Source organism: Coregonus clupeaformis, chromosome 2 (genome assembly GCF_020615455.1).
Source record: "Coregonus clupeaformis isolate EN_2021a chromosome 2, ASM2061545v1, whole genome shotgun sequence".
Lineage (NCBI taxonomy): Eukaryota > Metazoa > Chordata > Actinopteri > Salmoniformes > Salmonidae > Coregonus > Coregonus clupeaformis.
Window position 1 is genome coordinate 7,109,684 of NC_059193.1, and position 14,130 is coordinate 7,123,813.

General features: G+C 43.4%; 1 protein-coding gene across 1 annotated transcript in view; it reads right to left on the bottom strand.

The window, feature by feature from the left end:
- Positions 1-13,557, bottom strand: part of LOC121585607 (AF4/FMR2 family member 2-like) — a 335,853-nt gene extending 322,296 nt beyond the window's left edge. The window contains exon 1 of the mRNA XM_045225453.1: positions 13,379-13,557. Coding sequence (XP_045081388.1) covers positions 13,379-13,431 — 53 coding nt within the window. The 5' untranslated portion in view covers positions 13,432-13,557. The remainder of the gene's footprint in view (positions 1-13,378) is intronic.
- Positions 13,558-14,130: the final 573 nt, after the last annotated feature.

Sequence of the window (14,130 nt, forward strand, 5' to 3'; positions counted from 1 at the left end):
AGGAGAGAGACAGACAGAGGAGAGACAGACAGAGGAGAGGAGAGAGACAGACAGAGGAGAGACAGACAGAGGAGAGGAGAGAGACAGACAGAGGAGAGACAGACAGAGGAGAGGAGAGAGACAGACAGAGGAGAGACAGACAGAGGAGAGGAGAGAGACAGACAGAGGAGAGATAGACAGAGGAGAGGAGAGAGACAGACAGAGGAGAGACAGACAGAGGAGAGGAGAGAGACAGACAGAGGAGAGGAGAGAGACAGACAGAGGAGAGACAGACAGAGGAGAGGAGAGAGAGACAGAGGAGAGACAGACAGAGGAGAGGAGAGAGACAGACAGAGGAGAGACAGACAGAGGAGAGGAGAGAGACAGACAGACAGAGGAGAGATAGACAGAGGAGAGGAGAGAGACAGACAGAGGAGAGACAGACAGAGGAGAGGAGAGAGACAGACAGAGGAGAGACAGACAGAGGAGAGAGACAGACAGAGGAGAGACAGACAGAGGAGAGGAGAGAGACAGACAGAGGAGAGGAGAGAGACAGACAGAGGAGAGACAGACAGAGGAGAGGAGAGAGACAGACAGAGGAGAGGAGAGAGACAGACAGAGGAGAGACAGACAGAGGAGAGGAGAGAGACAGACAGAGGAGAGACAGACAGAGGAGAGGAGAGAGACAGACAGAGGAGAGACAGACAGAGGAGAGGAGAGAGACAGACAGAGGAGAGATAGACAGAGGAGAGGAGAGAGACAGACAGAGGAGAGACAGACAGAGGAGAGGAGAGAGACAGACAGAGGAGAGACAGACAGAGGAGAGAGACAGACAGAGGAGAGACAGACAGAGGAGAGGAGAGAGACAGACAGAGGAGAGACAGACAGAGGAGAGGAGAGACAGACAGAGGAGAGGAGAGAGACAGACAGAGGAGAGACAGACAGAGGAGAGGAGAGAGACAGACAGAGGAGAGACAGACAGAGGAGAGGAGAGAGACAGACAGAGGAGAGACAGACAGAGGAGAGGAGAGAGACAGACAGAGGAGAGATAGACAGAGGAGAGGAGAGAGACAGACAGAGGAGAGGAGAGAGACAGACAGAGGAGAGATAGACAGAGGAGAGGAGAGAGACAGACAGAGGAGAGACAGACAGAGGAGAGGAGAGACAGACAGAGGAGAGACAGACAGAGGAGAGGAGAGACAGACAGAGGAGAGGAGAGAGACAGACAGAGGAGAGACAGAGAGGAGAGGAGAGAGACAGACAGAGGAGAGACAGACAGAGGAGAGGAGAGAGACAGACAGAGGAGAGACAGACAGAGGAGAGGAGAGAGACAGACAGAGGAGAGATAGACAGAGGAGAGGAGAGAGACAGAGGAGAGGAGAGAGACAGAGGAGAGGAGAGATAGACAGAGGAGAGGAGAGACAGACAGAGGATAGACTGACATAGGAGGAGCTGTTTTAGACAGAAGTGTATGTTGCTGTACGTCCTGTATGGAGAGCGTGTGTGTGAGCATACACAAGCGTGTGCACGTGTGTGTGTGTGTGTGTGTGTGTGTGTGTGTGTGTAGGGTAGCGAGGTCGCCTGCGTTACCCTCCTGGCAGCCAGAGATGCAGCGGTGTGAGACCGCGGGCTGCCATTGCCGTGCCCACGCCTGCCAGTCCCCTGTTATCTGCAGCCACAGAGCCACCGCTATCTGCCCTCGCGCCACCACCACCACCACCGCTACCGCCACACTCCTGTCTGCGCAGCTGCAGACCCAACCGCTGCCACAGCTCCAGCCCTGGCCCAGGCATTCCTGCAGCAGGCAGATAGCATTCAGGATGCGACCTGGAGCTACGCCACAGAGGGGCCTGGAAGAAACTCGCTCCCAAAAGCTTGGATGAGGGGCATCTGTGACACACACCGGCCAATCACATCATTTTCCTAAGCTTCTAATCACAGCTTCCCCCCAACAACACACATTCTATCAATAGCGCAGATATGAAGGGACATCATGGAATAAGGATAATTATATGATAGGATTATTATGATACGATTAATATGGATATGATAATAATGTTCATCCAAAAATATGATGAAATAATTTGTTTTGCTAAATGTATGATTTTAAAAAATAATCTTGCTTGTAACTAATTAAGATGCTGGTGGTTAGCTACAGCTCAGCCAGCCAATGAACACCTAATGACTTGAGACAAGTCTAATGTTTCTGCTATCACGCCCTGGGATCAGTAACAATATGGAATTGATGCGTTCAACTACACTAACTGTCATCCTAGTGAAGTTAATTCAATGTAAGAAACCACACTTGACCAGGGAGCCCAGAGAGTCATAATCCAGAAACGATGCCGTTATTGCCAGAGCCGCTCTGCTGACAGCCCCTGTTAACTGGTTGTCTGTCCGTTTGTTAGGAGAGGCAAAGAGGAACAGAGGCAGAAGCCATTCCTTGCTTCTAATTGATTTCCCGGTTGCTGGATTCTTAGGCAGGATCAGCAGAAGCCGGCTGTGTCTAATATGACCTTAATGAAACTGAACAATGTTAATTGGGAGCACAAACCTGCTCTCAGCCAATCAATGAGCACAGAGAGGCTGGGGTATTGTCCCGACACACTCGCTGCTTCCTGTGTGCCACGGACACTTCCTGTAAAGATTTCTCCTGCTACCAGACCAGGAATTCCTTCCCGCTCTGCTTTTCATTGACCCAGTCAATGCTTTTTCTGTGTCACTATTTTAGGGCTCTCCAACCCTGTTCCTGGAGAGCTACCCTCCTGTAGGTTTTCGCTCCAACCCCAGTTCTAACTAACCTGATTCAGCTTATCAACCAGCTAATACGATTGATTGTATAGCCCATTTCCTTTTTTTCTGAAGGCCTCAGAGAGAGAGAGAAAGAGAAGAGAAAGAGAGAGAGAGAGAGAAAGAGAGAGAGAGAGAGAGAAAGAGAGCATTCTGGAGCCAGTGTGTGAGGATGGTAATTGTAAGATACATTATTATGAACACCACCAGTCTTATGTATCTAACTGCTTTTGATACAAAATGAATTAATGAAGCTTAAAAGGACAGCAAGAGTGGATCAGTGACAGAGAGTCAGCAGTACTGCAGAATAATGGGAATGTCACTATGCTCTCTAGTGCCTCGCACTGTGCTAATGGCTTCATTAACACTCACACACTCTGGCGGGCAATGGAGGACAATGTCACATCCATCTTGGTCACATCACAATAAAACTGGTTAAATACAACTCTGCTGTGTGTCCGGCTCGGGAGGAAGGCAGAAATGAGAGCAGAGATCAATAGCAAAAGATCAATGAGGGTGTGGCCACAAACACACACTTCCTCTGGTCTAGTCGACTAGCAGGCCACTCGACCAAAACAGTGTCAAATTGATTTGTAACAGGTATGTTGTTGACACTTAGGGTAATACGTCAATGCCATGGGATCTGTGAAGAAACATGCTGGGAAAACAGAAACATGCAATAAATCACCAATACCAGGCCCCCGTGGCGTGGCAATCACTCCTCAACTGATGTTGTTTTCCTCCCACCGCTTTCTGGATCATTTGCTTGTTGACTTCCCTCCAAACCCAGCCGCCACTTCCTGGGTCTCTCTCAGTCTCCAAAGCCACACAGGCCTTTTAGCTAGATATCCTTCTGGCACTTTTTCACTAAAAATCTTCCACACAGGGAGAAGGCGGTGAGAAATCCCACCAGGTTCAGATAATGTGAAGAGCTTTGGGGAATTCTACAAGAGCTATAAGGAAGAGAGAAATAATAAATCAGTCCTAATGTGACGCTAATGTCTGCCTCTCTCCTACTGTCTGCCTCTCTCCTACTGTCTGCCTCTCTCCTACTGTCTGCCTCTCTCCTACTGTCTGCCTCTCTCCTACTGTCTGCCTCACTCCTACTGTCTGCCTCACTCCTACTGTCTGCCTCACTCCTACTGTCTGCCTCACTCCTACTGTCTGCCTCACTCCTACTGTCTGCCTCACTCCTGTGAAAACATTATTGTGAGCTAGAGGAACGGAATTACAGCGGCAGGGCAGAAATAAAAAAGCAAATGTATTTATGCCAAGGTGTTAATTTGTCAACCTTGACACCACCCTTACGTTGAGACATACTGCACAGCAAAAGGCACAGCTGATTTACTGTAACTAACAGTCAGACAGCAGAGTATGCCAGTCACTGCAATAGGCCTACTACAATATGCACCTTACAGACCCCACAGTAACATATCATCTGTCTCCATCACTAAGGCATGGCTGAAACATGAGCCTTGATGATGACCTTAGTGGTCTGGGAGGTCCACATACACTGCCATTTACATTTTAGTCATTTAGCAGACACTCTTATCCAGAGCGACTTACAGGAGCAATTAGGGTTAAGTGCCTTGCTCAAGGGCACATAGACAGATGTTTCACCTAGTCGGCTCGGGGATTCCAACCAGTGACGGTTACTGGCCCAACTCTCTTAACTGCTAGGCTACCTGCCACTACTTTACACACACTTCACATGCTCGCCTGTCATCCTGAGTCAATGTGGATGCATCTGTAACGCTTGAGGGGAGAAAGGAGAAGAAGAAAATAAAACGCAATAGAAACCTCAGAAGGTTAGGCTATGTGTCTTGAGGGCAATAAATGACTTCATATTTTACATAATGAGGCATTGGGTTATGCATTAAGCCCAATGGTTCGTATTCTCTACCATTGCATTCGTTTTAAGTGAGTCTCAGTCTCAACTGATTGTTAAGGGGCCTAAAGTGCAACCTAGATTGAGGGTAGGCCTAGGGTAGGCCTAGGGTAGGCCTAGGGTAGGCCTAGGGTAGGCCGTCATTGTAAATAAGAATTTGTTCTTAACTGACTTGTCTAGTTAAATAAAGGTTAAATAAAATAATAAAATGAAAGATTGGGACATTTTTGATGGGGGCCAATCACCGGGTTACTGTATTCCCCTCTACAGATAACAGCAGCCTGTTCCTCCTCATGCTATTCATTTTGTTGCTCACTACACTTAACAGCAGATCTCTACTCAAGTCATTTTATAGTTGTCATTATGTTTGTGGTAAGGCAGATGTGCCTTGTGGAGTGATCTTTAGCGGACAGTAAAAGCCACTGGGACTGTCATTTCCCTGGGTTGTTCTGCAATGACAGTAATGTCACACGGCAGCCTCTACTACCACACACACTGGTCTAGTGACAGCAACTACGCTCATCGGATTTTCTTCTCACTGCTTTTATGTGTGTGCTGAGTGCAATGTATGTAAACAGTGCATAGGGGCATACTGAAAAGACTGCGTAACAAATAATGACAACACTGAATAAGTCGTACCTGAACAGAGAATGAATAGCATTGGTACAATTGATCACTGAATAGTAGCGTTGACAAAACGGAAAACATTGGTAAAATGGTACACAAAACTCTAATTAAGACTGAGACTGAGGTACATAAAGGTTGATTAGAGGGGCCTGGGTAAAAGTGGAGAGCCTGATGATGCTCCTCCTCCTGTGTAGAGCTTTAACAGTTCTCACTGCTCCTCTGTCTGTCTCCCCAAACAAACAAGGTGTGATTCATTCACAGGCAGCCCGACACTAGGCTTCCTTTGTGCTCTCTGTCAGAGAGGAGAGGAGGGACTGCAAATATATTGCACTAGCTAACATTACTTCTCCCTTTTTCTACAGTGAGGAGGAGGAAGGGGGAGGAAGCAGTGTGTAATCCACTGTTGCGTGCATTCAGCGTTTGGGACGTCTATCATCATATACTGTACAAGCTCATTCATGATTAACAATATTAATTGTAGATGAATAATATTACATTGTATTGTATCCTAAGGCAAAGCATGCCTGTGATGACAAAGCCTAGAGGGAGTTGAAGTACAGTATTAGTCAACCTGTTTTCTATAAAGGTCATTACATTGTACATGTTAGTCCGTTACTTATCTGGCATGTCGAGACTAGACTATTCAGTTCGGCTTCTAAACGCAAACAGTGAAATAATGTCGCAACAAGCTCTGTTCTCTGGCAGAGGAGGCCCATACTATTGCTTATTCCACATTTCCATGAATATTATGTTTTCTTGAAAGAACTAGCAATTTCCTTTGGCTTACACTGGACAAATCACTAAAGGTCATCCTAAAGCAAACTTTACCATGAGAGAAAAAATCTTGACTGTTCCTTGCCTGGCTCCACTGAATCAACTTATTTGTCATACAGTGCTTTCAATGGAGGCACTTGGCCTTTGTAGTTGGAAAGTAAAGGTATGCTATTAACTCAGAGATACTCAAACTACAGCCCAACCAATCAGGTGACAGCACAACACGGCAGCCTTGTCGAGGACCCGTGCTCAAATTAATTGCTTGTGGATTTCAATTATTTTCACCATATTTAGCGCTTGTTTCATTCAATTATCATTTAAATCGTTATCTCAGAAGTGGGTTTATTCTACCAAGTTAATACAACCTTGGCGGCTGACGAGAGAAAATGTCAGAGCTGTTACTTTCATTTACTGCTTTGCTCTAATGAACCTGCTTAACTTCTCTAACACGTACTGTTCTGAGAACTGTTCAAAATGTTCCCTTCTTTGGTGGTAAGGTTTAACAACAACAGAAATATTGAACTAAATATATGAAAGTCCAACGAGACATCAAAAGCTGATGCACACAGAGATATTCCAGGACATAATATAGCATCATTCCTCCCCAAAGGACAACTAGTGCATTGAAGGCTCGCAAATGTTCCCTCAAGTCCTCTCAGCTCGAATTCTAGAAAACTCAATTCCCAGAGTTTGTAGAGCATCCTCTAAGCAGAGCTTGATGTAATAGGCTACATAGTACTCATCAAAGAAGAACATAGTTTATAGAAAGTAACATGATGATGAACTAAGTATTACAACACAGCAACAGATTAGTAGGAGGGAAGATTCTCCACAAGTACATCTGGTCAATAGCTTTGAATATTTAAAAACAATCAGTCTATTCAAGCGTGCATAGAGTATTGACTCCTCCACATCAGTCTCTCCTCTCTGCTCTTGCTACACATGGCAGCATAAGAACAGTGTCAAGCCTGCTTGGCCAAGCCTCTGTGTAATTTCCATTTACCTCCATTTGACCATTACTACTGTCCTTATTAGGTCCATGGTAATTAGTGCAGAGTTATTAACTGTAGCCAGTGCCAGCCAGCCAGCCAGCCAGGAGCTTAGCTGGAGTTGGGCTAGCCGCTAGTGAAGGACTGGCAGTGGAAGGGTCTTATCCCCCTGAGCCCAGTCTTAGTGAATGCCCTCTCCTCCTCTCCTCTCTTCTCTCCTCCACCACTGTAGTGAGGGACTATTGGAGGAGGACTGAGTAAGGCCTGATAAACTGTGACAGACAGGTGTGATGAGGTATGAGTGGTCACTTCATCAAGGTCAAGGGTGGGTGAAGGTAGTCACATGCTTTCTGATTATGATGCAGAGGTGTGTGTATTAGGGAGGTGGTGGGTGATTTGCGATCCCATAGCTCTGTAGTATGTGTCCATAGGTATGGCTACTATCTATGACTTGGCTGTACTTGATAGTCAAAGACCATTCCTCTACTGTGTTACCTTATCTTGAATCACTTCCTCTCCATCACAGAAATATACACTTTCCACCACAGGCTATTAACACTCAGCCAAGGATAAAAGAGAAATCCTTCTATTGAGACACACATCAAATACTGCTCCCCTCCCCCCCGCCCTCTCCGCTCTGCCAGCTTCAGTCCAGCTCTTGGCCAAGGCCAGGTGGATATTAGTGAGGTGAGGTCTCCCAGCTCTGACAGGAAGAGCTGCTCCAGATGAACTTGTTAATTGCACACTGGACCGGAGGGCAGAAGGGCCGTGCCACCCTCACCTTTAGTCTCCGCAGAACATGATCACTGACAGGCTCTGCTTTATCATTCCACAGCACTCGCCGCTCGTTGGCAGATGGCAGAGAGAGTCCTCGAGGCAGTGGACTTGGCAGGCACCTCCCGGAGCCAGGATGCCAACTGCTGTGAGTTCATGTCACGGCGACAGAGCGGAGAGGAGGTGGACGGACAGAGAGATGCCAGCAGGCACCCTGGCATGGCCATCTCTTCATGCCGGCACAAATGAGATTGGCATTGAGAGAGGCTCCTCGGGCACACTTTATAATATGTGCCCCCAGCTGTGGTCTGTGCACCAGGGTGGAATGTGGTGGGTCTGCTGCAGACCTTGAGAAAACTACATCCCTGTGACTAAACTGCAGAAAAGGGACTGCAAGGCACAGCTTTAAAATATGGAGAGAAATTATTGCAATAATACTTGACCAAAACTAAAAAAATGCTTTATAAAATGTAGAAGTGAGACCGGGGTTATAGAAAAGTGTACAGTGTGGTGACACTGTTTCATACAACAACTACTGTTCTATGGATGCTCTGATATTACAGCAATAAGACACCATTATGTCTACAGAAGTCACCACACTGTACACTTCACATCCACTTCTAACGTAAGTATTTGCTCAAAGGTCTGAATTACATTAGTCAGCTGTATATTTACCTAATAATTACGACGGTTCGTTGATCTGTCTTAATCAGTCTTTATACTGTTCGATTCAGAAGTGTTTTCTTTATCTATTGCTGCCACAGCAGCTTCTTCCCCCAGACATGTCGGTTCAGAATTACAGAGCTCTTGGGCCCCTTTGGTGAGACTATCAGTAGACTGAACATTTTATTTTCCCTTCCATCCTGGTTCACCAGGCAGGGACCTTGCCAGTATCCCTTTACATATCCAATACCCACATCACCTCAATAGACTATTTTTCTCTCCTTGTCATCCGGCAACGCTGCGAGGCTTTACGCATTTCGAGCCAAATAAAAATGAATTATTTGGACAGCAATCCCTGCTGAGAAGTACCAGTAAAAGGGAAAATGACTATTTCTCATGACACTAAAGTCAGAGTAATCCCTGGTGATCCGTCAAGTAATAATGACGCTAGAAAATTAAAAGAGAAAGCGACAATAAATAGCCAGACCTAATTAAAAAGGGTCACGTTAAACCCAGTCCAAGGTGTGGATGTCCATAAAACAGGCTTTAGCACACATTATTTGTAGGTGTTACTTTATTGAGCTCTAATTTCTCCTCACAACGCCAACAGAATGAGGCATCACTGTGTTCAGTACAGTGGTCCAGGCCTGTATCTCCACACACAAGCGTCAATTCCCTGTCTATCTGCTAATTCCTCCTCCAGTGACGAGAAATCATTATGGAGAGAAAGGGAGAACCATGACCGTCATCAAATGATTACTGGTGGTGAGGCCATGACTAACTGGTGCCCCCGCACATTGACTCTGTACCGGTACCCCCTGTATATAGCCTCCCTACTGTTATTTTACTGTTGCTCTTTAATTATTTTTTATTTTTAACTTGCCTATTTTTTTACTTAACACTTATTTTTCTTAAAACTAAATAAGCATTTCACTGTGAGGTCTACTACACCTGTTGTATTCGCCGCATTTGGCAAATAAAATTTGATTTGATTTGATATATGACTTGCTGATTGGAGCAAAGCACTTCTACACCACCATCCCCAGAACCCAGCTGTCTATTCTCTCCTGCTGCTGGCATGGCATAGTGGCACTCTCAGACAGTCTCTCCCTCTGTACAGACAGTCTCTCCCTCTGTACAGACAGTCTCTCCCTCTGTACAGACAGTCTCTCCCTCTGTACAGACAGTCTCTCCCTCTGTACAGACAGTCTCTCCCTCTGTACAGACAGTCTCTCCCTCCCCCCCTTTGACTTGATTAAACCTAACACTTGCTCTACCTAAACCAGCATGAGAGTAATCAAATTAAAATCAATATCCGTGTTGAGATATTGCCCTTGGCTTAAGAGGTGGACATAATTTCACATCACTATCACACGTTCCAGTTGTGAAGTGGAAAAAATAACTATTGATGAAGCCAAAGCAGTAATGGAAGGCATCAATCAATGGGAATCATCTACATTATGTGAGAGCATACGTTATGACATGTGCAAAGAAAGCCTTTTTCTATTTCTTATTTTCTGTAATAAAAATATATGTAAACAAACATATCTCAGCTACCCTTGTCCTTCAAGCTGAATTACTTAACACCAAGTAGTGCTGAGCGATTTTTGAGGTCAGTTTGATTATTTAAAAATTAACACGGTTTCCGATTTTGGCTTCGACTATATGGGTTGAAAGGTGTAATACAGAATAAAACAATGAATAAAAGTCCCATGATGGTAGTGACTGCCCATTACTGCTTATCACTTCTTAACCATCATTTATTCACATTACTTTACTTTAATAAAATATATTTTTTAATTGATGACTTTATTATTTAATTCCAAGTCATCTCATCTCTATAGAGCTTCTGTCTGACAAAATCACAATTTTAGTAGTTCTTCAAAGTAAATAAGGCATACTTTTATGACTGCTGAATACCAACTATCAATCACTTAGATAATGTATTTTCAGGTAGAGATACCTCGCGAAGTAACAGCTGCTCGCTGTATCCCCTCACGATCATGCATTCTTCATGCATTCTTCAGTCTCTTCCGTAAAATAAACACAGACCAGACAAGCAGATGTACAATGGATTATGGTAATTAGCTAAATTTCCATCCAATTGGTGACAGATTTTCATTCGAATACTCTAGAATCTGCATAAAGAAAATATGTAAATTTTCCAACCAGTGTTGTGTTTCCACCAAATTGACTTTTTGCAGATAAAAAGCAGTGCATGATGACGTGGTGCACACAAAATGTACTTTTGTGTGTTTCCACCAAATTTACTTTAAAAAAAAATACAAAATCAGTGTTTGATGACATAGTGTACACAAAATGTACTTTTTCTCTTAGGTTTTCATGTACCTAATAAAAATCTAAAGTTCAATATGTTTCCATCGCATTTTCAACTCTACCGATAGTTTTGTCAAAAAAACGGTTAAATAGCAAATGTGCATACTCTGGTCTTCGCACATGCGCTCTAGCCAACAGCTTGCAGATACGGTGAGGGTAGGCTGTGCGGGTAGGTTAGTCTACATTATGAGATTATTATGGATACGAGCGAACATATTTGTATTTGTCAAACGGCAGTCAAGCATCGATCATCATGTCACCAGAATAAGAGCCTCGATATTTCTTGAAAAGCTGCATCAAGATCACTCTGCACTTTCACCACCCTGTGAAGTTCATCATAACTTATTTCATCTGTAGCCTAATAAACTGCATGGTTTCCTGAGTCGTAGTGGGAGGACCACACACCATATCATCGAGTGAATCCAAATGTACTTCGATATGATGGTTATTATATCAATTTTTGCGCATAAAGGCATTTCCACCACCATTTCTCGCATAATTAATTTTACAGACACAAAAAGATCCCACCATGTAAAACAAACAAATTATCTGTCAGTATTTAAAAAGTTGTACCGAAACGTTCTGTTCCATCACAGCTGTCGTGACTTAAAAAAAATATATTGTATGACTTTATTCGCATAAAAACAGTGTATGGAAACATGGTTAGTGTAGTTAATTACCACGTTTTATTCGCTAAACTATGTAGAATATTGGCCTGTTGGAAACTACAACTCCCTACTACATCACACAGTTCAGGCTGTATCTGATGTATCTCTAGAGAAACTGCAATGTGCGCATTGAGCTCACAGAAAAAACGTATTTCAATTAGTTGTTTAAAAAACAAAAAAGAACAGAAATGTCTGTTAATCGCTCAGCGCTAATACCAAGCTAAACCCTATTAACTGATTGAACTCTTGCAGGTAGATCTACAGTGTGATCTGGTTATTTAACAGATCATGGCACTGTGGTCAGATAAAACATATGCACTCCCAACATTTACCTCTTAAAATTAAAATCCCACCAACCATTATAAACCAACTACCGCAGCATGAAATAATGCTCAATCACTCATAATTTTGTGAAACACAAACAGGGACATTACATTGCAAAAAAAAAAAGGTATTTTGATGGAAAGCTGTAATGAGCTGTTTGTTTATAGCTACACATTCCATTCCAGTCTAGCACTCTCAGAGGTAGATGGGACATGATGAAGAGGCATGATTTGAATTGAAATAATTTAAAAGAAAACAACTAAAGCAAAGAGGTGTCTCAAAAATTAACTAATGTGAGTATTGCAGCATGCAATCAATAAAGCAGAAATGGAAACAACCAGGATTAGTCATTCCTGTAGTCCCGTGGTAATTCAACAGTCATAATGCACAGTAGGTTGTTGTATCGGCTACAGTAGGCTAGGCCTAGTATATTTATCTAAAACTATGAAAAAATAAAACAATTAATGCAGGACTTAATTATTATGTGGTTGTAAGTATTGTGTGAGGGATTGGGTAGAGGACAACTAAGAGGAAGGATGAATGGATGGAGTAAAATAAAAACAATGGAAGGATCAAATCATGCAGGCTGGTCCCTGCTCTCATGGGTTGTGTTACCATGTTATCACAGTTATTTGCCCGCTACTCTCTCTCTGTGATGGTGTTACTTCTGACCGTGAATAGAACACCCCAAATCTTTAGGGAATCACTGGCATCCAAATTAAAGTTACTACTAGCTCTAGTAATGGTTGCATAGTTTAATTTGGATGCCACTGATTCTCTTAAGATTGGGATGAAATTGAAATTATTTTAAATGATATCATATGGTTAAAAATATAATTATTGCAATAGGTAGCCTACCGAATCGCTGACCAGATGTGGACCAGGGTAAACTTAGACTATGTCATAATAAATAACGGTAAACCACCGTGATAGGCCATTATAATGAATAGCAATATTTCCTATTGAATCGATACAATCCATTACAAATCAAACCTGACAATAGGCCTACACAAATAGTCTAGATTGTGTTTTAGAGGAGACCATTTGACAAATAATAGCTGGGATATTTAAAACAATAAGACAGACAAGGACAATTGATTCAGTTGTCATGCAATTCACCACAGTAACTACATTGGCGACCTAAATAAAACCCCTATGAAACGCATGTTTAGGGTGTAAACTATACAATTACGCATCGAATGATCCCGAATTCAAGCTGACATTTACAGAGAGCAAAACCAGCATCGGTGAACTTCCCCCATTCAAGAGGTGGCACTATGTCCCTGCGAGTGTGCGCGCACCGAACACTTCCTAGCGCTACTTAGTCCTACAACGCACAATCTGACAATAGAGGCAAAGCGCAGACACGCAGGGCTCTAAAATAATTCCTCACACTCATCTCTCACTTTAATGTGTTCCGAGAAGGAATGCGAGCATTCCTGGAGCCCGACGCCAAAATACAGAGCGCATCGATGTGGCAGCGCAGCTAGGTTGCTCAGAAAAAAGCCTCTGACAAAGACGTTAATAGCTACATAATGTAAATAAAAAGAAACACTTGTACGTACCACTGTTGCTCCAGTTCCCAGTCCCTAAAGAAGTCAAACTCGAATAGGTCCATGGTTGGTCCCCGTTGTCTGATTCAGGAAGGAACCGGTGCCTGCTCAACGTAGCCTATGCGTCAGTCTACATATATCAATTCTGTGGATCTGCTAAATGTAACTAGCTGTGCTGTACGGTGCTCTCTCTGGCGAACTGACACACACAGCAAGGACAACGCCACTGCCTCCTGCCTACCTCCGGTCTCTACCGCTCACAGTGAACAAAAGGCGGGGCTTGAGACAGTCAGAAGCGGCGACACCTAGCCCGGGTACTCCAAATTGAGGTTAGCTAAAATTCTATTTGCCTCACCCATTTTAAGTGTCAAAGTCAGCTGTCAAAAATAACTATAGATGTAAAAAAAAATATTTAAAAAAATCAATGGTAAATAGGCCAATGAGGAAATCATAACAAACAATATTTTATTATAGATTATAATGTTATAATCTTTAGAAATGATGACACATATGCATGTTTAAGCAGTGTGTGATAATTGTGCATTACCAGGCATTAGCATTATTTACAACAGTTGTTTCCAGATGCAAAGGTCATATTACTATTGACTGATCATAGACTAGGGCAAGTTCAGGAGTTGTGTTTAGAATATCTATGACCCATATTGACTGTGTAAATGTGTGTTGTTGACAGCACTGTGACCTATTGGGCTCTACATTCTCACAGCAGACAGAGATGTTAGAAATTATGGAGGTTCATAGTAATG